This window comes from Glossina fuscipes, unplaced genomic scaffold (assembly GCF_014805625.2).
Source record: "Glossina fuscipes isolate IAEA_lab_2018 unplaced genomic scaffold, Yale_Gfus_2 61594, whole genome shotgun sequence".
NCBI lineage: Eukaryota > Metazoa > Arthropoda > Insecta > Diptera > Glossinidae > Glossina > Glossina fuscipes.
In genome coordinates, this window is record NW_024003803.1 from 418,684 (window position 1) to 444,816 (window position 26,133).

General features: G+C 35.5%; 1 protein-coding gene across 2 annotated transcripts in view; it reads right to left on the reverse strand.

Moving 5' to 3' along the window:
• The window catches only part of LOC119643764 (tau-tubulin kinase homolog Asator), a 63,349-nt gene extending 43,898 nt beyond the window's left edge, over window positions 1-19,451 (reverse strand). Inside the window, exons 1-8 of one of the 2 annotated variants that reach the window (XM_038043228.1) lie at window positions 19,241-19,451; window positions 18,946-19,168; window positions 18,521-18,886; window positions 18,075-18,464; window positions 17,798-17,992; window positions 17,663-17,731; window positions 12,355-12,714; window positions 11,462-12,298 (exon numbers count right to left, since the gene is read on the reverse strand). In XM_038043228.1, coding sequence (XP_037899156.1) covers window positions 11,462-12,298; window positions 12,355-12,714; window positions 17,663-17,731; window positions 17,798-17,992; window positions 18,075-18,464; window positions 18,521-18,886; window positions 18,946-18,999 — 2,271 coding nt within the window. In that variant the 5' untranslated portion in view covers window positions 19,000-19,168; window positions 19,241-19,451. The remainder of the gene's footprint in view (window positions 1-11,461; window positions 12,299-12,354; window positions 12,715-17,662; window positions 17,732-17,797; window positions 17,993-18,074; window positions 18,465-18,520; window positions 18,887-18,945; window positions 19,169-19,240) is intronic. The other variant, XM_038043229.1, reaches the window with a different exon arrangement.
• Between the last annotated feature and the right edge of the window lie 6,682 nt (window positions 19,452-26,133).

Here is a 26,133-nt window from a genome sequence, read left to right on the forward strand (position 1 = left end):
AAATGAGGGCAGCCTGTTTCTTACATACAGAGATATCCGAATTTGGGGGAATATAGGAGCAGGTCACATATAAGTGTTTGTTAGGAAATTTCACTCGAATGGCGATAAATTCAACATCGGGAGTAGTTGGAAATTCAAACGAATAGGTGGGGAGTGCCGTAGAAATGGCAATTAAAACACCACCACCATTGCGATACAATCGATCGTTTCTGAAAACTTGAAACGAATTATGGAAAAGTTCCGACGAATGTAGAACTGGCTTCAGCCATGTTTCAGTGAAGACCAGACAGGAAAACTCCGTACTCACTGAATTTAGGAAGGTAGAACGAATTTTTGAGTTTAGGCCCCTAACATTTTGATAAATGAGAGAAAATGAGGCTGAAGAAGTATTTAGTTTTTTGAAGGGGAAAGAGCTAATGCATTCGCATTACGGGGTCGGTCCCGAGGGATAAATTCCTTAATTAATGATCCAACCGGCCACAAAGTTTTATTTAAAATCAAATCCATATTTTCGGTCGGAACTAGAATTTTAAAAGATGAGATAGCTCTAGCTTGAGAAGGACCCAGTTTGAAAATACTAACTCGCTTTAAATTGACAGAAGGGGCTTTCGCAGCCAGATAACCCCTTATGTTTTCAACAGAGGTATCTGGTGCCAGTCTTGACACAAATATGGCCTTTCTAGGAGGAACTGCCTTCAAGCATATGTCATCAGTACTGGGAGCAGCAGGGTTAACGGATGGGGAGTTATGAGTTGGGGAAAATATAGAGGGGGTAACCACACTTGCACGAGCAGCTTGCTCAGTTTGGCGACCAGCATTTACACCCGAACAGCGAGGAGGAGAGGACGATTTAGTATTACCCTTATTAGTTTTGGGCAATGACGCCTGAGAAGATTGAGTGACATCTATGGGAGGAGATACCCTTGCCACTTCAGCATAGCTCAAGCCAGAAGGACTTCTCGGACTATTTGTAACATCTATGTTACCAACCGACTCAGCCGTAGCAGAAACACTAACATTATTTGTAGCCTTTAGGGAATCGCTAACTTGCACCAACGAAACGGACTTAGGAGGTGACGAACCACACGCTACGCTACGCGTTGAGACTATGTTAGCTGGAGAGGAAGATGACTGCGCAATATACCGACATTCATCAAACCTAGTCTTGATTAATTCAAATTTCTCCCACAAAGAGCCGAGATTTTTGCTCAAATCTGAGAAACAATTTCTCGTCTCCGTGAAGAGCTTGTAGAAATCAATATCCCGCTTTCTACAGTCAGGACATGACCATCGTAAACCTGCAAAGGAATCAGCTGCTGAAGGCGCAATTGTACCGCCATGCATCAATTAATGCCTGCTCTTCAAGAATGCAAAATAGCCGAACCGCAACTAAACTTTAGTATTGATCAATCCGAATTCTCATTATAACAGGATTGTCTGCTGGGAGGTACGAGAGTACATATACCGTCAAAATTAAGAAGTAAAATTTTACGAGAATTACATACAGCACATTTTGATGTGAGTCGTATGATGTAACTTGCTCGAAGTTAAGACTTGTGGAAAGTTACAGATACTAAAAATACAGTAAAAATTTCTTAAATTGTCAACAATAACGTCCTAATACGTCAAAATGACCTGTGTATTGCTGAAACTAAGCAAGGGTCCCATTTTAACGTGTCTACCTGGACTTTGCCCGTTTAAATGTTCTTAACTTTTAGTGTTTGTTGGCATATACCAAATAGCCTGAAGTCTGTGTGATCTTCACAATAACTACCAAATCGATGATTCAAAAATGCGGTCAAATTTTTGAATTCCTTAAGTATTAGCGAGTGGACATTATTCGCAACATGATTCCTGATAAGTAATAGAACAAAATACGACAAAACGAAAGTTATGCTCGAATGATGAAAGATGAATTAAAAACAATTAACTGTGAAAGCAGGAATCCGTAAAATTTTATTAGCATATCGTCGAACTACGCATGCACTAGCTGGAAAGTCACCTATAACACAAATGCTTGACCGTCATATCAAATCGAGAATGGATCTAATCATATCAAAAGAACATTTTTCAGAAGTAAAATCATATGTAGAACCAAAGTTGAAAGTGAGAGAAAAAGCTGCGGCCAGAATGTATTTTTAGCAGAAAAATTGAAATTTAGCAGTTATAAAAGAGGTAGGTAAACAACAATATTTGATAAAATTAGTCATATGGAAACGTCACAGAAGTCATTAGCCAAAATATCAGGGCACACAATTTACCAAATTATACACTCATTTATTGAGGAAGCGCTGAATAGGACTCAAGCGCGGCTACGTCAGAGCTAATCGAGAACTATGGTGCTACTGCATCCAGGTGTCGTCATGCAATACGCAGCCGTAATCCACCTGTAGGACTTTGTTATTCTACTCTTGAACAAATTAACGTACATACGAATAAATTATTTGTACATACGCATATATATATATCATAATTTCGTGGACATAAGCTGTTATATCCGGCAATGCTTCTAAAAGTATAAAGTGTTGGCTACCCTAGCTATCTCATGAGATACATACTTACCCACCTATTACTTTCGTAAAAAATAACACAACATAATCAACATAACACAACATTGTAAAAAAAAATAATAAAACTTACAAGAAATAAATATTTTAATAATATATAAATAAAGAATATAAACACTACACAACCGGACGAAGAATCTTTTGCGTTCAAAAATAAGAAAATTCTATTCTAAGACCATTTCTAATACGAACTCAAAAATATGCGGCAAATTTTGCGAAAAAAAAGATGCTACTGGCATTGATATATATCTATTATCTAGATGATCCACAGTGGTCAATGGAGTTTCTATTAAGGAAATTAAGCTTATATTTTGATTTATCTCCTATCATTCACTACGTTTTGCCCACACAATGCTCATCATCTCACGATTTCCTCGAAAATGGAAAATAAGACTAATAACGAAATCCAGACCTTCATTAACCTTGAACAATTAAGGACCATTTAATATTGTGTCAACCTTTCCCAAAATTGTAAAGCATACTATTAAATACCGATTCGAATTATTTTCTTACGACCAGGACGCTATTCATCATTGTTAGTTTGGAAAAGTGTTTTATGTAGCACTGCTATCTCTGCAAGCTTATAAATTTTGACAAATAAGCAAGTAAGAAAATTAGATTCGGTCGGGACCGAATCTTTTATATCACAAAGAAGTAAAAGAACTAAATTCTCATGCTATATAATATGGAGAGCGCGCAGTCGATTTTTTCTATTTTCAAAATAAAAGTTTTTGTTGTAGAGGCATGTGGACGTTGTAGACGTGTCCTTCGAAATGTTTATGTCAATTCCATATTTTCAGGCGACATCTTCAAAGTCGCTGAGGCGAATGTTTTCCACAAATACTACAAAGTTACGCAAACAGACAGGTGGACAAACGAACAGGCGGACATGTTTAGGTGGATTCAGGGGTTGAAACTGGCCAAGAATTTGTATACTTTATGGAGTTTCTCAAGCTTGTCTCTTCGTGTTATAAAGGTATTGAAAAAATGTTTATATTTTGATACATATTTTGTATTGTAATATTGGATAGGTGTGGTCAATTTTTTTTGCAAAGAGCAGAAGTTGTAAAATTGGCAGAATTAAAATATACTCACAAAGGAGGAACTTATTTCTGATTATGAAAGAATAAAGTCTAATCGGAAATAAACTGAGAAAAAAAAATCTCGATGATTAGAACCTCATAATTTATATTAAAAAATCGTGCAAAGACGTGTGGGCTTTAAACGAAAATATTCTATATTTCGCAAAAACAAGCTTGTATTTCTCTTTTGTGGAAGGAGTGCTTTATTATTCCAACACTTAATCGGATCAAACCCCATTGACGCGATGAATTCTGCGATGATCAACTGACGCTTCTCGGTCTGGGACACTCCTGGAGCCACGCCCAATAGTATTCCCAAAGCGAAATACATCCGAATTGATTTGAAATGTTAGATATGGTGATATAGATTCAAAATTCACCACGGCAGTATCCATGGGCTACGAACGAAATTTTCCGCAGTAAATACACACACAGGAATATTTTAGCCTGGTATATTCGCTGTCTGTGAAACACAGGTAGTTGAAAACGCTACCTGGATGAACTACAATCTCGAATTTCGCTCAGATGTCTTGTGGTATAAAATCGCAACGGAACTGTATTTCAGTACTCATGATCTCGAATTTAATTCTTTATAAAAAAAAAATTCGCCAATCGGAACTCTTACGTCCCACTTCGAAGTTTGTTTGCAAAAACCTAAAAGCGGGCAGACTTTTCGCTTCAGCCTGCTAAAGCTTCAATATACTATTCGATTCAATACCTTCTATAATCTGTAATTTCCCTGGTAGCCAAATCGCTGTTCGCGATAGCTTCAACATACATAAATCGCTACTACGACATTCGACCCACGTAACTGCGGAAGGACGCGACACTGAAATTATGACAACTGAGAGAGACCTGTTGAGAGAACTATGCGAACTGTTTAGCTCAGATTATAAAGGAAACCACGCATATTTCCAGCAATTGCATCAAATTACACTAAATCCTTACTACTACTTTGTTTTTTGCAAACATAGTTGAAAGGTTTACACATTCGCTGATGCGTAAAACTAGCTGTAACCTTTCAATCATTTATAGGCTACTATCGCATCTCATTGGAAGATTACCTATACGTAAGCAGGTGTGACGGTTTGCACATTTTTCTGGATGTTTAGTAAACACATCTTCGCCACATGCGTCTGCTGGCTGAAGTATTTAGTTGTTTTACTACATACAGAGCAATTGTAAAGAAAACAAAATTAGTATGGTTATGCTTTGCGTATAAATGAGAAAATTTAAATCATTTGAACTTATAAAAAAGGAAATGAATGTTTTCTCTAATATAAAATATATATTACATATACATATATATTAAGTAAATAATATTTAACAAATACACAATATATTATATCTTATCAAGTTAAGGTCAGACAGAATAAATTGTTCCGATTTATTTTCAATGAATAAGCTCTTGACATATCAAAATTATGCTACGGAAATTATAATTGCGGTAACTGAACTTCAAATGCAAGCAAACGCAAAAATTTTGCAAAGAACTTGTTTTAAATGCACACTTTCACATTCAAAACGTGGTTGTTGGACTATTTTTAATACTATTTCAATTGGCTTTTTAATAAATTCTATAACAGCGGCGATGACCTCATACTGCATTCCATGGCTTCTTGTTTTATTCTTGCGTCTATGTCGTGCTGGTTTACTACTTCATTTACTACTTACAAATTTTATACAATTTTGTCTTTATTTATATCTTTATGACATTGTAGTTGGTTATATAATATTAATTTTTCATAAACAAGCAAACGTTAAGCCTGCCCCTGCTTTTTCTACATTTTTTTATAACAAGTAATAGAAAACAACAATCGTACATAATGCAAAGAAAAGGGATTATCTTTTTTTCGTCGTCGGAGCGACAGAAACTTAAGAAAGGGCACATGATCAGTGTCCAGTGTAGCATTGTTACATATTAATAAATATATATGAATATATATGCATGTTTGGCAACCACAATCACCTTTTTGATCTTTTTATATGTATTATGATAAAAATAGCAAACTCTTGTTCAAGCAACCTGGTTGCCGTGCCATCTTGCTTTTTCCTTTTCTATAATAATCATATGATCCCATTTGCATAGGTATAGGTACATACATATACATGTTAGGTATATATATACATATATTATATACATATATTAATTATATTATATAAATATATTATAATAATAATGATAATAATATGTTTATATATATATATATATATATATATATATAATATTAACTATAATATTAACGTGCTTGATTTTTTGCCTAAAAATTTTGGAAACTTGTAAACTTGTATTTATTAATTTTCGCCTTTGCTGTTGTCGCTGTGGATGCTGACTTTCTTTCTTCATTTTGATCTGTATAGGTAACAAATTTTGTTAGATTGAAGTCTCTAGGAATAAGAATTTTACTTCCTGGCAACGCACAAACTATCACAAAATTAAAGAGCTCCAATAAGATTGTGAAAATAAACAAAAAGTGTTCATAGCTATCACCAAAGGATAAGGGGTTTATTTGATTTTGTCAAAACGTTTGCAGCACCAAGTAGAAAGCCTCAAAAACCGCATATATGTATATATCTATGATCAGCATCAAATTCTAAAATGAATTAAGCGTATCCGCCTGTCTCTCTGTCTGTCTGTCTGTGTAACGTCTGTGGTAAATAGCGTGCTGGTTGCACAAATGTAGGAATCGGCTTCAAATTTGGCGTCAAAAATTGGAAGTTTTTGCACGCAGATAGATCACAATTGAGCGAAAACGGTCGAAGGATGCGACCAGAGAAAAACATTTGAAGTCACGTCGGTTTTCAAAAATAGAAAAAAATGGTTTTTTGATCGTCGCTTATAAACCATGACGTTGTATTTGTCACGTTTTGACAAAATGAATATACCCCTTATCCTTTGGTGATAGCTATGAACACTTTTTGTTTATTTCCACAATCTTATTGGAGCTCTTTAATTTTGTGATGGTTTGTGCGTCGCCAGGAAGTAAAATTCTTATTCCTAGAGACTTCAATCTAACATAATTTGTTACATATACCAGATCAAAATGAGGAAACAACGACAAAAATTTTCATTTATGTTCCGTTGTTGGTCCTGCAACATGTTCACAAAAATTGAATTTTCATTGTCTCATCGATTTTTGCAGCACCCAAAAAGAAGCTTCAGAGATCGCATAATGTTTCTTACTATTCCTTAGTATCAAACCAAGATCGGTATAAAAGATTCAGCCGTGGCCGAATATAATTTTGTTACTTTTTCATATTGATGTTCGAGTTTATAAAACCTTTATGATTACTGATCAACTTAGAAAAGCTTTGGAAATTGAATCATGAAACGAAATTATGAAAGGCAGTGTAGAAAAGAAGAAGCCAGATGCAGCAGAAGAAACCAAAAAAGAAAAAAAAATTGATGATTCAAAAAAGACTCCGAAATTTTTGAACGATAGTAGCGTTCGTTCATAGATGGTAATGAAGAATATAGAGGTTACTTTGAATGCCAACGATTTCAAGGATACTTATGTCAATGAGAGGAAGGGAGGTGCTAAGAAAAATCGCCTCAAAGTTCACGAAACAGAGAGTTATGTTGGTAATACTTATTCTAAAGAAAAAAGAAAAATCAAAGCAAGTTTATGTTAACGTTTTGCTGCGTAGAGAGCCAGTATCGTCATTGAATCGTGCCTGGTACTGATTTAATTTTAAACATGGATGTCAGTAAAACAGCAGATTCTGCTCACATATCGCCTAGATTACTATTAGGACATCCATGGGTTCTGCTTCGTTATCTCGTCCCTATCTTTAGTTGAACAATAAACAAATCTGGTTTTCCTCAAAAACTTATGGTCCTGAACAGTACACTGATATCAAAGAATATCGATTATAGTCGCATTGTTCAAACTAAGATTCAAAGTAAACAAGGGGGCGAAAGGCCTGATCTTTGGATAAGATATTTATTTCTGATTTATATTTACAGAAACAACATTGACTGGAAATCCCTTCAAATTATGTGAGACAAAGCACTTGCAACGTTGTTTTGAACAATGGCCCCATAAAAAAGCGTGGCTCAACCAGTTCTGCTTGTATATGGTGGTAACATTCGACTGTTGATATACATTTACAAACTTGTGGATAATGTAGGATGTCAAACGATTGAATTATAGCAAAATCAGCTTGATTTCAATACAAGACATTGATCTGTTGTACGTGTACACAGGCAACGTTTAGAAATCGGGAAACAAAGAATTGGATATAAAGGCAGTTTGGAGTACTGTAATTTGCCACCATTTTTTAAAAACTCAGAAATCATTACAAGTTTTAAAAGAAGATTAAAGCAACAGTCGCTGTAAAGCTTCGAAACGCTTTTAATGTAGATTTTATATCACATATATTACCATTATTGTATGGTTTATAATATATATCACATATTTGTGTTGGGCATTTCACTTTAATTAAAATTGTGTAAATTTTACTGAAGTGAACACATATTTTGCTAGATAAATGCCCATGCGGCACTGAAACACTTTACATTATTAATATATTGTTTACATATACTGTTGTAAAAGTATAAAATAAAAGAAAAACATTGTATACGGCCGTATAGTTATTGGGCAGTAGCTAAATCTAGCTGAGCTAAATATGTACGAGCGATTTTTTCGATATATCGTTTTCTCTGTGACTTGCGACCATTTATATAAAAAAGATCAAATTCCGATCAAAAAAGTCAATGTTTCGCTATTGTCTAGTGTTCTATTAACATATGCTGTACACTTCTTTGTACAACATTTTTTTTTAAAACGGTATAAAAAATTCGAAGGAAGAGAATGAAATTATTGAAATTACGCTATGCGCCGTTTTGAAAAAATCGTATTTCGTGGAAAACGGTATAAATAAACTTTTTTTGCACTTTTTTATTAATCAACAAATTTTTAATTTCTAAGTAGAAGCATCCGGTCTATTCGTTTGAAACCTCATAACTACTTATCCGGGTCATCCCGGAAAAGAAGAAAATGACGTATTTTATCTATTTGTCAGTGAAGTTAAGTTAAGCCAGAGAAGTTAATAATTAAGCGTTAAAATATTGGTTACAACTTCGCAACACGAATAATAGTAGTTTCGGAGTTCTTGAAGAAGGAGCCAGTAATTTCTAGAACAATATTTTTTCTTTTTTTTCCCTATATTCTAGAAAGTCCAAAACATCTATTAAGCTAATACAAAAATTTTTTTCTTCTGCAAAGTTTACAATAACATTCCCACATAAAGTTGATAAGGACAATTATCAGAGGTCGCAAATATACTACCCCTTTGTAGCCATAAGCCGCTTGTTTCGACATTTCTGCTAAGTCGAATGTTCCTTGTAGGGAACACAAAGTGTCAGTGCTCAGCGCACCTTTTCTATTTTTATAATTCTATATATTACATTACACATTACTATAATATAGCACGCGTCAACGCGTATGGTGGGGTAAAATGGTTTCTTTGTCGTTTTCATTGCCTTTAAGAATAACGTAAGTAGAATAAATGTTTTTTGTTGCTGCTACTTAGGTCATATTTTCTGTTAAAACATTTTTGATTACTCAAAAGCTGTCTACCACCTATCCACAAGAACCCTTTAACAAAACTCAGTTATAATTAATTAAGCTGCATTACGTTATTGAAAACATAAATATCCCGTTCACTTTGCATATTATTACAAAAACCATGTGTTTAATAAGATGAATCAACATAAAAATGCCTTATATTTGCTCATAACTGAATTTCCAATATGTTGACAAAGTAATCAAAAATAAATTATGATTTTGGATATCTTTTCCAGCATCGCAAAATAAAGGAACATTATGGGAATAGTAGGATTGAATTGATTCTCAATGAAAAAAGTCGATTAAATGCGATTGTGCACTTAATGAAATAAAGTGGTTTAGACTAATCAATCCCTCAATAAATCTCAATAAATTTGTAAATAATTTTCTGCAAATAGTTATTTTAATTTTGTACATAAAACATACACTATTGTAAATTCACAATTAAGTACTGGGAACCTGATTTGGGAAGCTTTACGAATAACACGTAAATACGAAGAAAATTTTACGTTACAATATATTAAACTTGATTGTCGATGCCTCCGTTCTAATTAGAAAATATTTTCTTTGCAGCTCATGTCCACATTGGTTCAACAAATTACAATTCAACTCGTTTACATTAGAATGAAAACAGCAAACTATTCGCAAACTGCATGAAGTAGGTCTACGCATGGCTATTTCAATTTTTATATCTCAGGCGATAAAGTTCATTCCTCATTAGTTGAAAATATTTATATAATTTTGTAAATCTGAAAAGAAGTTACATCTCCTTAAGTAATTTCCTCTAAAAGCTTTGATTTATCTAAAAATGAAGAAGGTTCGAACCTCTCTATCAAATGCTTCATTTGGAATTTTGCTGCAGATAGTACCGATTCTACTATAAACTATCCACATGATATCAAGTTTATTTTGGTCCCCAAGTTGGTCTTTTCGGAATAAGGTGTTTTGGATCAATAATGTAATATTGCTCGCCAGACCGCAATTGCATTCGTCTTAATCCCATTCGTAAATTATAAACTGATAAACTTTGTGTTAACTTTGTCAAATTTGTATCAACTATCTCAAAACTTCCTCCCCGGACCTTTTCAACCCTTGAAGAATCCTTTGTATAAATGCGCGTAATTTAATCCCCAAAAATTTTGATTAGCGACTTCTACAGGTAAAAATGATAAAGAAATGGGAAATACCAGTCTACATAACGGTTGAACTCGATGATTTTGGCCTCCCTCTACATAAAATATCAGCTTTCCATTTAATATTACTGATTTATTCAGCGTACACCGACGCTAATCATGAGGCGCTCAAAATTCTTCTTCTTCTAAAATTTATTACTTTTTTTTGTTGGGTTTTTAAAGAAATCTGCTGCCGAAACTCACCAAATATATAGGGGCTTATGGTGATGCTGCTCCATAACATCTTAATTGTCAGTACTGGGTTATATGGTTTAAAAGTGGCGACACGAATTGACTGAAAATGCCATTTTTTGGCCACTCGAAAGCTCGGAGTTCTGCCACATCCAGCATTCTCGCCAGATAAGACGCCTCCTGATTACTACATATTCAGATCGGCGCAACATGGCTTGGCTGGCACGCTGATCTACAAAGTTGAAGAAGTGTAAAAATGGGGCGGTGAGCGGATCACTGCCAAACCAATATAAGTTTTTTGGCATGATATCGTCACGTTGCCAAAAATATTGTAAAATGTTGTAGAAACCGATGGAAATTATTTTGGTTAATATATATTGTACCAATTTTCCACAATAAATGCCCTTTCAAGTGAAAAATAGATTAAAGGTTTTGCAAACACTTAATAATTTGGCTTTATAAATGAAATAAATAACTTATCTTCATTTGTAATTTCCAGCTCCTTTCTTTTCTCTAATTCGAAGGTTTGGCTTATCTTTCTAATAAAATTCATTCTCTTGTTTTTAATATCATAGAATTGGCTATCATAATATAGGCGAACTCAAATTAGTACACTCAACTATAATAAGCATCTCAACATGCAATCATACATATGCGAAATCGAATAGTTTAAATAGAAGTTATGCTCCGCAGCACAACTTCCATTCCAATTCAGTTATTCGTGTATGTCTTTGCCTAATAAGAACTGATAAACGAGAGCATTCGTACACAGATGAGCTGCTGACATTTCACAATGCATATTGATAAATTGACGTTATTCTTAAATCGTATTATGTATTGGAAAATTGGAGCTTTATTTACCTATTGCAACGCCTTACCTGCCCCTCTTGTTTCCATTCGTTGTCTGTAGTATCCTCTGAGTCGTCGAATTGACTTTTCCATTGACTCGCTAATGTTAACGCTCCTCCCCCCCTAGTTACTTGCTGCAATGCTGATACGTTTTCGTCATCAATAAGCGCAAACTGAGTAATAGAGTGTTCTCCGCCGCTACCGCGATTTGCACAAACTATCCCACTATTAAGACGTTGTGTTGAAGCTGTGACGCACGAGGGTTTCAGGTTCGTGGAAGTGTTGCAACGGCGAGTAGGTAAAATAGGAGGTGTTATCTGTCGATGACTGCCGGATCCGGAGTTAAGAATCCGTTGAGCTGTCATAACCACGCCAGTTGCTGCATCAAACGAAAAGGCTGAAGGATCGTGCTCGTTTGGCGAATTGGTTTCGTTATACACGCCAGCCACTAACATCTCTTGCGCGCTACTTGTTGGAGCAGTTAAGACCCTTAGTCGACCGTAAGTCGTCTTAGGTTCCTCGTCGCTACTAGCCAATATAGAAATACCTTTGCTGCGTTTGTTGCAAAAACTAGGTAAATTGTTTTCTCCTGTCCGTAACGATGCATACAAATTTTTAGCAAACAACTCTTCACCGGCATTGCTTTGCTCTAGTGGCGTATTTTTTTTTGCAATCGGTTCTATAGCTGAGGAACCTCCACCGCCAATACCAGATGCGTGTTCAAAGTTTTGCTGATCGTCGACTCTACTGAGATTTGCAGATAAGACGCCATCATCGCCAGATTGCCCACGTTTACGTAAACGCGCTTGCAATGATATTGATGTTGTACCCTCATCAAAAGTCGCATCCATAATAATAGGCTGATACTAACAAATAAAAAAAATTTTACACGATTGAAAGCAGTACTTCCTAAACAACTTACAGACATGGGATGTATTGTGGTCAAATTGTTTTGATTCACTGTCAGAACGTTGGACTTATTTGCTACTTGCTGTTTAGCAGACTGATGAGATTGCTGCGGTTGTAACTTATTCTGTGAAGCCCCATCGCCGCAATTTGATAAGGTGACTACAGCGACGCTCGTAGCTGATTTCGTGACATTAATAGTTTGTTCGCCTTGCGCGTGAAAAATCACTTGCCCAGGTTGTTGTTGATCTATGGAATTATTGACACGCCCAACAGCCGACGCAACTACCCCAGTTTTTGGAGAACTGTTTTGGTTGCATATGTTCATGTTTTGTAAATTATTCTCAGGTTGTTGGGTGTTGCAGTTTTTATCAACCTGCAAAAACAATGCGTAGAAAACTCCGATCAATTGCTTGTGAATGCAGGTATGCGGAATCACTACAAATTTGTCACATTTTATAATCAAATCTCAAAAAAAAAACGAAGAAATGTTTTTTCTCTTGAGCTTTATAAATATCGCTGTACTAACAATTTTATAAGATTTAGTATCACTTTGTACAAATCGTACTAACTTAATCCTGCTTTTAAATGATCTGCGTTATTTTCACGCAATTTCTGATAGCTGTAGGGGAAGAAGCTTTTTGCTTCTTTAAATACTTTCAAAACCTTCTTACTTAAATTTAATCGAAAAGTCCACGTTTATTCATTTTTATTATTTCACAACAACATGCAACTAGTGTTCTATTAGTAATTTACAAATACACTGTATTGTGGCAAATGGGGCAGTATTTTATTATTATTATGTTGGTTTTAAACTTTATCGAAATTTTCGAACAACATTTTCCGATAATTCAATAGCGGAGCAATGAACGCAGTACTACTCCATACTACTTGCGTGGTAATCCTAATCTTAATTCACTTTTATATCCGATCAATGTCAAGAAAATCAAGATTAAAATATTTGCAAGAATTTGCCTTGGTCATACTACTGCAACCAGCCAATGTGTCAATTTTCAATTGTGGACAGAATCTTACAAATAACAATATGACTTGTGAATAGCAAAACCTTTCCAATGTTCGAAGACCCGTTTTCGACACATCAAAACCTGTAGACATCTTGAAAACACGTTTCACATGCACGTATTAATAAAATATTTAATATATAATGTATTAAAGCGACTGGACTAGAATACTTTTTAAAAAAGTTGTTAGTGCTGATTCTATTTTGTTAGACCTAGAATTTATTACTTTTAGTACATTATAATAATATTTTTTCTTTCCAATTCAAATATCTTCAATACATATACGTTCATAAATATAAAAGTGTTTGATTATGTTAATAAAGACCTTCAATACATATACGTTCATAAATATAAAAGTGTTTGATTATGTTAATAAAGTTCCGGATTTATTTTGTTCAACTTAAAATATACTAACCCATCATCGTGGTTAAAAAGAATTGAGGCAGCCTTACCACGAAGCAGTAACTCGATGAGATAGAAAACGTTGTTATAATTTCGAAAATTAATGTATTGGAAAAACTCCAACTTATAAACAAATTAACTATACAATTGACATTTAAATTTTTTTAATAAAAAACGCGACAAATCGCAACATCTACAATACACACAAGAAGTTTGAAATTTGGTTTAGAAATAGGTAAAGAGGTACACATAGTACTTAAATGTTTGCTTTTGTTTATTAACGTTTTTGTTTGTCTATATAAGGTTAATCAATTTTCAGTTAATTTTAATACACGTCAAATATTCTTTTTAAGCACTTAACACGTAAAACAGGAAATGGACGCTCAGCAAGTTTTATTATTACGAGAAAGTATCTTAAAATAAGGCTTAGTGGATTAGGATAATTTCTTAGTGGGCAGAAGATGGACTTACATCGTCATCAGAATATGGCGAGGCTGAAAATAATATTAATGAATTACGTTGGGAGGTATTGAGAACATTCAAAACAGAAGCAGTAAACTGGGATGATCTATAAAAGTTTATATATATAAAATAAGTAAAGTTCGAAGAAAAACCGTCTTCTGCAAAGATTCATGACATGCCAAGAGACCGACATAGAAGAAAGATAAGGGGAGTTACCAAGAATATCTATATACTCTAGTTGGAATGGATAATCCGATCCGATTATATCCGCCTGAGTGGCCGAGTAGGCAAATATCTAGACTAGAAATTCAGCGATCCTCGGTTCAAATATCAAGTGCGTTTTCAATAAAACCGATAGCCTTAGATGCTAGTGCTTTTAAGAATTTAGTCTTAGAATTCATTTCTCCGGCTAAATTGATTAAAATAATAATAACGGAATTTTGATTTCCAAGCAAAAAATAATTTTAATACCATACTAAAAAATTATGTCTTAAAGGTGGCCTTAAATTGATTTAAAAATACATGGAATTACTAACAATATATTAAATTTCCGGTCAGCGCTAAGAGAAGGATATACCAGTTAGGGAAAAGTTGCTATAAAATGCTATAAATAGCAGCGAGCATGTTGCCAAAATTTGTATGTACTTATTCACCTCGAATGTAAAATGAAATGTCATAACGCAGCAAGTGCTTCTAAACCTAATGTTAAATCCAGAAACGAGATCTGCTTCATAGTGAAACATTATGAGAAGAATTAGACTTCGCACTACAAATATATTTTAAGTGGTTTCATTTTACTTGCATTTCAGCCTTGTTTAAACACATGAATCATCCAATGCGGGGAGTTGTTTTGTTTGTTGAAACCTAAGGAAGCCAAGAAAAAATGCTTTTCATTTTGTTTATCCCCGCCATCGTTCCCATTATCGAGTTAATTGGGCAGAACGGAGTACCTTAATGCTGCTATCTGAACATCAGGCAAACCGTTAATCTGGTTTCACCAATTTTTGAACTTATTTTGGTTAGCAAAGACAAAGCGAAGACAAAGTGTGTTTTACTAGACAGAGTTTTGTGCTCATTCTTATAGTATTAACTGACTTATAAAGATGAGTTCTTCAGTGCTTATTCTATTAATTTACAAGCATATTGCGAATCTAATACACCTTAATCGTTCTCAGAGGTACGTGCGAGTTTAAGCATTCAAATCAGATCAAGGGTTTGCCGAGAATTAAAAAGAGAGTTACAAATTATAATAAAAAAAATTTATACACTTAGCTCACTTGATGACGTTAAAAATCTGCAGTCAGAGTTTCAATCGGGTTTAGTAGCTTTTAATACACCATACCTTGCTGATCACACCATATGAACAGAAAAATTGGGCTAACCGATGACCTTTTGCGCTTGGGATTGTGGTAGTAGATTCACTTTTCATCGCCAATTACAATACACTAAAGAAAACTACTCTTTTCTTGCATGGTAAGCAATGAAACTACAATGTAGAAACAATTTAAATTGACTCTTTCAGTCAATTCACATGGTAGCTATTATCCCTTCTTTGGATCTTTCCCATGCTATTTAAACGTCTAGAAGTAGTTGATTCGTCAAAGTTTGAGCTGAGTTTTCGTCCCGTAAGTCTTGCAATTCATTGTCTTCGAAAGTTTCTTGATCCTACTTTTCTTTGTTATTGACTTCAAAATCATCGCTTTTAAACCGCTAAAGCCAAAATCGCAATCTTGCTGAGTGTAGCATGTAGCACAAAATTAGCATATTCAATTTCAGGTTCAGTTTAAATCTGATTAACAGAACATATTACTTTTCATAAGTGCGATTGTGTCTCACTTACGTAATATTAGCTTGGGGAAATCCATTATTTTTTCGGTAGATGGCTGTACTGATAGATTTCTCGTAAAGTATCGATCAAACAATTTCATATTTATGCTCGTTGGAAAGGTGACATTTCGCAGTAAAAAAAATTCTTTTGCTGTTTTTTGTTTGGTGCATTCAGTTGTGAGTTACAGCGTGTTAAAAATGGAAGTGAACAAAGAGAAAATTCGGTACATTTTACAGTTTTTCTTTGACAAAGGCGAAGATGCAAGCCAGGCGGCTAAAATTGTGAATGGTGTTTATGGTTCCGATACTGTAACAGCCATTTATGTGCAATTTTGGTTTCGTAGATTCCGTTCAGGAATTTTTGATGTTAAAGATGCACCTCGCACAGGTAGGCCGGTCGTCGAAAATGTCGATAAAATCGGAGAAATGATCGAAGTTGACCGGCATGTTAGCAGTCCTAACATCGCCCAGGAGTTAAAAATCGACCATAAAACAGTTTTAAACCATTTACACAAAGCTGGATGCAAAAAGAAGCTCGATGTTTGGGTGCCACACCAATTAACAGAAAAAAACATGATGGATCGAATTTCCATCTGCGAAGCCTTGGCCAAACGGAATGAGATAGACCCATTTCTTAGACGGATGGTGACTGGAAATGAGAAATAACCCTGTGCGAAAACGATCGTGGTCAAAGAGCGGTGAAGCACCTCAAACGGCCAGGAAGGTTTTGCTATGCATTTGGTGGGACTGGAAGGGGCTTATTTATTATGAGTTGCTTCCATATGGCCAAACGCTAAATTCTGATCTCTACTGTCAACAACTGGACCGTTTGAAGACAGCGATTGACCAGAAACGGCCAGAACTGGCCAACAGGAGAGGTGTCGTGTTCCACCAGGACAACGCTAGGCCACACACATCTACAGTGACTCGCCAGAAACTTCGGGAGCTTGGTTGGGAAGTTTTAATGCATCCGCCATACAGTCCGGACTTGGCACCAAGCGATTATCATCATTTTCTTGCATTGCAAAATTTCTTTAATGATAAAAAATTGGAATCTAGGGAGGATTGTGAAAATCGACTACTAGAGTTTTTTGCAAATAGAGACCAGTACTTCTATGAGAGAGGCAATTTGAAGTTACCTTTAAAATGGCAACAAATCATACAACAAAACGGTGCATATTTGACCCAAATCGGACAATCCGAAGCATGTTAAATAAAGTCCTGAAGTTCATATAAAAATAATGGATTTCTTTTTCCCCAAACTAATATTTATCACGTATAGCTTATTTTTGTATATACATTTTTATATTTGTACATATTTTTTATAACCACCAAAGTATGAAGTTGATTTGTTTCGGGTTATTACTCAACCAAAGGACTCAGAATCAATAGGCCTTGTTCAAAAAGCTCATAGAACGCCTCTTGAACGCTGTTATTGAAATATGAGCTTAACTTATTGTAACTCAATATTCGTATTCTTAACTCCGGAACTCGTCGTAATTACCCAGGCGTGACTTTTTTTAACACGGATGCAGAGTACCAAAACAAATATTTTGATTGTGTTTCGGCGTTTTATATTTATCAAATACCTTTAGAAACTTATTATCCTACCTTTTCCTTTACATGAACCGGCTCAGTAGCTGCAAGGGGAGCAGTGTCGATCTCATTACGTCTTCGTACCTAAAATTGGGCAAAGGATGTCACATTTATACAGAGTATTGCATATATTATTTTCAAATTTCTTACATATTCTGTACCACTAGCGTTTGAGGCGGCAACAGTCATTTGTGTGACGTTACCCTGAATGAATTCATTTTTCACTTGTACATGACTGTTTGCTTGATTGTTTGCAGTCACCGCATCGACTTTTTCCCAGTCATAAGGATCTGATTCTTTAACACCACGACGTTTCATACAGCGCTCAAATAAACTAATTATCATCTAAAAAACATGAGAGCAAAGATTAGTACGAGAACATCAAATATTTGCCTTTCATTTGTTTATTCGTTTAAACCACATTTACCCCATAATCTGGGCGATCGGCATACGTAAGAGATTGTATATGTTCGAGAAACTGCTTCAAATCTGATGGTAAATGTTTCAGCAAAATACGGTGATCGTATTTCTCTTTTGTTAGACCAACTTGTTCCTTATCTTTTATTTTGCGCCATGGTAATTGGCCGTTAACGAACTCGACCAACATGTAGAAGAGAGACCAGAGATCATCATGGCGTCCCATTTCTCTGTTCCGGTGAGCATTGATTGAAGCATAGCGCACTGTACCGCGAAAACCAGCTGCCGCACGGGGGCATCTTACTTCACCAGTACCCGTAGTGTATTGCCGTGCCAATCCGAAATCCAACATATAGACACGACGACAATTGTAGGGTAATCGGCCAATTGAAAAATTGCTCTACAAAGCGTACATATTAGCAACGGAGTAGTCACATGTTTTGTATCAAAACCTACTGGCTTAATATCACGATGTAGGAACCCAACAGAATGTATAGATTCGATGGCTTTTAGTATCTGCAAACCTAATCTTAGTGTTGTACTCAGAGAAAATGCTCCACGTGGTTGCGCCCGGCGTAATTCCGCTAAATTTTTCCCTTGCAGTTGCATTACTACATAGTTGAAGCGATCGTTTCGACCACAGCCAATGAAACGACAAACATGCTCTTTGCCCTGCAGCTTCTTAAGAACAGCTACCTCCATTTTCAATACTTGCTTTGGTTGCCTAGCTGACTCAACCTTCAAAGCTACTTGCTCTCGTGTTATCAAATCTTGGCCCTCATATATTTCACCAAATCCACCTCCACCGATTTTACGGACAACCTAAGAAAGACAGCATAATAAAGAAGAAGCTTGACTTAGCGACTACCACAAAACCTTACCTTCCAACGTTCTTTAACCACATGCCCAGGTTGTAGTAAATCTTCGGAAGCCATTTTCACAGTCGACTCTTGATGTAGATCTTTACGATTCGAACAGTTATTTTGGCTTATTTCGCTATTTCTGTATTAAGCTGGATATCTAAGTCCATCAAGCGCGTTGCACTAGGTTTAAGATTACAGTCGGCTTTTACAGATACACGAAACGTCACACGATTCCTAGCACCTAATTCATGGGTCCGTATATAAATAACGCTGTAAAACAATCACATACTTTTGCTTTTGCCGAAGATCTTACCCGTGCTTGCAAGGGTTTTTCCTGGAATTTGCTCTTTCTGCTTGCTATGTTAAAAATCTTTAGAAAAAGGAGGTTTTAAGCACGACCACGTTATTTTTGCTACCGCTGTTCTTCTTACTGATGTATGAAGCTTTTTTCTTACTCTATGTTTATTAAGTCCACCCTGCTGAGACGCGATATTATTGTGCGAGTCAGCAGCGTTTTTTCCATTTCTGTAAGACGAAACAAATGCAAACAGTAACAAACCTCATTCATAGCGGTGGTGTTTTAAAATACATTGAACTTGACTGACAAAAAATATTCACTCAAATCCATTTCACTGACTTCTCAAAAACACTCACTTTCCCGTGGCAAAAACAAGACAGACTTGGACTGTAAAATATTTTTATAACGGTTTGCAATAAAAACAGAATCCTAGTTCAAACCATAATAACACTTTACGTGGCTACATCTACCTTTTCCATATAACACACCGTTTTCATCTATCTGTAGAGGCTATCAAATATTGAAACTGTAGTCCTTACTTATTTTTCAGCTATACCCACTCCATCTAGTCGTCCAGTTATATTTTTGTGACATTATGAAGGCTAGTCGATTTGTGTTTTTGTTTTTATTCCTTACCTGTGATGCTAAATTATTTATTATTCTTTATAGCCCAGAACCATACTAAAGAAACTTTTAGGAGTTGCCAGCTATTGTGGTTATATTTTTGTTACAGCACTAATCTTTAATTCAGTGTCTTATCAAGATTTTTCTTGAGCTTTTTCAGATGGAGACTGATTCAATATAATATACATATACATATACATATATACGTATATATATATATACATTCCTTTTTTAGATATCGCACCAATCTTGACTGTGATTTTTTGGGCATGACTTAATATATATTGTATTAGTCAGGTATATAAATTTACCTGGATACGTCTTTTCCTACATACCACATTAAATCTAGCACTAACTTGTCGATCGACTTTGATTAAAATAAAATAAAATTCTGTAATCGAAAACTGTATAATTTCGTGAAAATGTAAAAATTTGGTGCATCGTTTCGACTAAAGGAATATAGCTCGAAAACCACAACGTTTCTATACGGGAGTTGACTACTTTAATAACGTTTTTGAAATTTTTTTTAATGAAAGGAACGGCAACACAATTATAGTACATAAGGATGTTGTTAAGCATGCCTCTAAGTACTAGAAAAATTTTTTTTTTTGAAATATACTAAAAAATGGCAGCACCGTAGCTATTTCCTGGAGAGATCTTTAGCTTAAGAATCTTTACGGCAAACATTATAACCGGTCCAAATTGGAAAAAAAAGCTTTTTCCATGTGTGAAAATGCAAACCTTATTTGAGTTCAGGTTTTAATTTAAATTTGTCTCCTTTTCTGAAGCGATTTGCTTCTGTATACTACAAGAAAAGACATATTGTTAAGTTTCGTTTTTAAAGAAGTATTTACAACAAGGATAGTTTGCAAACCGAAGGCGGTGATATAAAGAACACCAAGCAAACACTTCCTTTAGTTATTTTCATTTTATTTTATAAAGACTGACATCTGTTGAATCGCTCTTAGTCTCAAATCTATTTAACGATGAAACGTAATTTCCCTTGGAAATACTTGCAAATAAACATGCCCTTTTCAAAAAATCAACAAATAAGACAAGACGCTGTAACTTGTCTATAGAAGTATTTGACCCTGGTAGCCTCTTTGAGGTATGCAGCGTGGATGAAATCGAAGCTTCAAGCAACAAAGTCCATGAGTCCTCTTTTTTTTTAAAAGGTATACTTGTCTAGTCCCTGTAATAACTTTAAATATTTTATTGACAGTCTGTTCTACAGGTACTTCAACATGGCCATAGGGTTGGACGTTTCGAAAACGAGTCTTCAATACTACTCAAATGTTAATCCTAATCCACTCCGCGTTTTTATCCGATCATTGTCGACAAAATCAAGAATACAATATATGCAAGAATCCGCCTTGATCATCCTACTGCAACCCGCCAATCCATCTTTAAGCAATCTCTTCCTTCAATTTGTAATTGTGGGCAATAGAGTTTTCTGATGCGTAAAGCTGCTAAAACTGAGAACCGTTCCATTTCATCCTTTATAATTTTCACCGGTTTGGGAGTTGTCTCTTATTGTGGCACACAGTACCAACTAAAGAAGTTTTTTTCTATAGAAGTTTAATTACCGAGGCAGAACTAGTAAAGAAATTATCTATAGTAACATTTCTGCCTCTGCCAGTAAATGGTTCAATGAGCTTTAAAACCACAGACTCACCCTATGAAACTGATGCCGGTTTCGTTTCGGCTTTTCCCAAATATGGAAACCCGTTGATAACATATTTACTATTTACATCTGATGCCAAATTTATCGGGTTTATTTGGCATATATTGGATGAATCGGCTTTAGCTGCGAAGAGTTACTCGTCAATTGTGATATTTGCTCCTGTCTTGTAACATTTTTAAGCGAGTACCAGACTTTTGAAACCAAAGCAAACTTATCTTTTTCAAAACGTCGCCTTCGCTCGTCTTTTTTGTGAAAGCGCAAAAATTGTAGAATATCTATTAAGGAATTTCGGCTCGTAATATTAGAAAAAAATTAAGGCCCTTGACATTTTTTTGTTCAGATGCACCACGTATGGGTATAAATGCCTCTAATTTACCTCTAGGTTCTGTTAGCAAACTCCATTCTTTTTCGTCTCCTACTTACGTTCAAAATATCTTCCTTTTCTTCCTTAGTGTTCGAAGACTCATTTTCACATTCGGTGTAGAATTCATACTCACTTTCGGGAAATTCAGACAACTCATCTATATCAGATTGTGAGCCCTCATCAATCTGCGAGCATTCTTCACTTATACCATTGATTTCCTGCAATAGCTCCCTAATTTGTGACATTGCGGCCATCCTTACGATTAGATATAAATTAGAATAAATGAGCTAACGAAAGTTATATACACTCCTATTTACACACCTGAAATTATAATTTCAAAAAATTTTAGACGACTATATATCTGAATTGATGTCACTATAAAAAATAGCAAAACTTCAAAACTACGTTATACAAGTATTTTTAGAACTCAGCCCTTCAATGATCTGCAGTAAAATACAATATTGCAAGCAGCAACCGAATATAAAAATAATAGCGCTTGCTTGGTTTTCTAGAATTATAACGTAAATTTCTTTATAAATTAGAGTTGAAACGGTGATGTCAATAGGCGCATTTAAAATTTGAAAATATTGTAAAATCGTTAAGGTGTCCCAAAGGCATCTCATGATAGAAATAGATACACCAGGTACTTATATAAAAATCTAGCATGAGCTGAAGAAATATTATACTGCCAAATAAATTAAAAAGTTATTATATGACAAGTGAAAACATGAATTGAGAAAATGTGATTACACTTATAGAATATTATTAAGGTAAATTTCGAAAAGTGTCCTTTTGACACCTTTGGTAGAAATAGTGTTAATATACTGTAATAAGAGTAATACACTTTTTCTCAATTTCAAACGTTTTCAATAATTTTAGACTTGTGAACATCTTGCAAGTACCTGAAAAACATAATATTGATAATATTGTTACGGAAATCCCAAATCCAATTCATTCCAGCTGTCGGCAGATGAAAACGATTTGCGGAAAAGCAGACAAGGATTAAAAATGAAGCCAAGAATTTGGGTATAGAAATATGCTTGTAAAAATGTATATAAATAGAATATTTGTGGAAGGCAGGGTTAGTAGAAAAAGAATATTTGAGTTGAGCAGTCGAAAGTGTTGCCAAAAAATAGGTTATGAATAATCCTACTCTAAAGGAATATAATTAAAAGAACTTTGAAGTGTATTTCTCTTGAAAAGAATATCCATGATCTAGTGGTACGAGTCCTATCTTAAAAAGGCGAATTACATAACAACAGTTGTCAGAAGTGGGATCGTGGAAACCAAGAGAAGTGGTGATATTAGAAGAACTAAAAATGGATCAGCTCAAACAGGACTTGAGAATAGGAAACCTTCGTACAATCGGTAGAAAAGCTGAATTAAAAACAAAGACTGGTCAACCATCTAGAAAAAGACGTAGAGCGTGTGTCCATAGTTGAATTCGAATATAATAATACCAGGGAAAGAAGCAAACCGACAACTTAGGAGGAAAAAAAATACAGCTACAGCAGGAGAAAAACACAGTGTATAAAAGGGCGAAGTATTTCAAACGCCGTTGTTATGCAGTTTATGCAACAACAAATGCAACAAGGGCAACAGAAAGTTCAGCAGCAAATACAGTCAGGACAACAAAAAAAAGAATCAAAAATTGACGGGACGACGGAAAAAATCGAAAAATTCAGGAAAATCAAAGCATCCTGCAAACACATATAGACGAAACGTACCAGAAATTCGAAGGAGAAGTTAATGTGCTGGAAGAAAAAGTTGATAATGCGATAGACCAGTTGGATGCCAAAATAAAAGCCTTAAGAACAGAAATGGCTAAGCTACAAACTAATGACGTAACCACCAGCTCTATCAAAGTAAAAACATCCTTATTTGACGGCACCACCAACTTCAACGCATTCAAGCTGCAATTTGGTGTTGTTGCAACCCAAAATACATGGTATGACGACGATAAAGCGGTCTCCTTAATAACCTCCTTGAGAGAAGCAGCAGTGGAAATTATCTGGATAATCACGGAAGGGAAAAAGACGGAATTCGCTGTAATTATGGATGCATTGGAAAGGAAATATGGTAGCAAACATGTGCAGGAGGTAAGCCACCTAGAGTTGTCTTCGCGCTGCCAGAAGCTGAACGAAAGGATCCAAGATTATGCTACTGAAACCGAACGCCTGGCCAATCTCGCGTATATCGGTGTGCCCGATGACGTGCTGGAAAGGTTAAAAATCGACGCCTTTATTAAAGGACTTCGCGACACGGAGATTAAGAAAGCTGTACGGACGTCACCTAAAACAACGTTTGCGGAAACGCTTGGCTTCGTGCTTACACAAGAAGCAGCTAGTGTGCTTTGGACGTCAAGTATGAAGGTGAGACGCATGGAAGTTACCAGCGAGAACGATATCTCGGATGTGGTCTGCGCGGCGCTTCGCCAAGTCCTGTGCTAAAAGATGTAGGTGCCGGCCTCAAAAACACGCAAGTGACAACGGCCTAGAAGAATTCCACTAGCGAAAATAGGGAAAGTGGTGAACTTAATCAAAAATGCGAAATGTTATTGAACCGTGAAATAGCCCTTCGTGTTCGCCAGTAATTCTTGTTAAAAAAAAAAATGGGTCGACTAGATTTTGTGTGGATTAGAGGAAACTGAATGGGGTGACCAAGAAAGATAGCTACCCTTTGCCTAGGATCGATGACGCCTTAGACACATTGTCAGGTTCGCAATGGAGCATGACAAGGAAAACACCGCGTTTTCCGCTAGCGACAGCTTATACCAGTTTCTCGTAATGCCGTTTTGATTGTGTAATGCGCCTGCCGCATTTGAGCGCCTGAGGGACTGCGTGCTAAAAGGGCAGCACTGGAAGACATGCCTGGTATATTTGGATAACATTATCGCCATGGGTAAAGACTTCAAGGAACGACTAAAAAATCTGGCAGATGTTTTTCTCCGATTATAGGCAGCAGGTTTAAAATTGAGTTTCGAAAAATGTAATATAAAATGTTGGGAAAGAAGTGATATATTTTGCGCAGAAGGTCTCCACGACTGGGGTTCCCACGGATGAAGATAAAATTAGAGCAGTAACAGAATGGCCACGACCAACAATTTGCATAAAGTTCACAGTTTACTAGGACTTTTTACATACTACCGCAGATTCGTCCCCAAGTTTGCTACGGTTGCCAGTGGGCTGCATGACCTTACGAAGAAAAATCGGTCCTTCATATTGGTGGAGATTCAAGAGCACGCGTTCACGTCGCTGAAAGAGCTGTTATGCGCGGCACCCTTTTTAGCTTATCCCGCACCAGGAGAAAATTTCATACTGGATACCGATGCAAGCGCAGAAGGTTTACGCGGTGTTCTCTCCCAGCAACTTGATAGTAACGAAAAGGTAATAGCATATTACAGTAAGCGTCTATCCAATTCCGAGAGGAATTATTGTGTTACGCGCCGAGAACTACTCGCAATAACACAATCTTCCACAAATGTCTGTACGGGGAACAATCCCACCTAAGGACAGATCATGCAATTATCATGCATTTACCAATTCTTAATTTCCCATCGGAACGGCAAATCGCATGGCAATGCGGATGCCCATTCAAGTTTCGTTAGTGTAAGCTATTTACACTCTATTCTAATATTCCATTTTGATATTTTAAATTTCTGTACAAAACGCAAATATGTTTAATTAAATGAATAAGCAAAAATTATGTTGAAAAAAGTAAAGTGTTTTTCTCGACGTGTTTTCAACACGCTCTAGAGGATCTTTTCTCTCAAAATGAGAACTAAATTGGCGGTTATTTATTTTGTATAAACAAACTGCATATAGTAAACAATAACAAGCATCCATAATGATATCAATAGAAAATTATGTAGAATTTGCGTTAGGCTATAAAATAATATATTAATTCAAAATTTAAAGTGATCACAGTCGATTTCCAAGAAATTTTTTTTCTATTTCTTCACCAGTCAGTTAATTTTTGAATTATTAACTCATTTTCTAACAGGTGTTTATATTTTTCTTTTGCAGCTGTTCCTTTACAAACTCAACTCTAAAAGAGAGATTTGTGTGCTTGTTTTAAACTCAATACTCATTGAAGTTTGTTCCCAGCGATAGCAATTTTATTGTTACCAGATTTAACGTAACTGAGAGTACTAGCGAGAATCGCCAGCAAATTTACTGACATAATTAGATTTTCTGGAGGGTTGTCCCCTGCTTACATAGTTACCCTTTTGCTTTC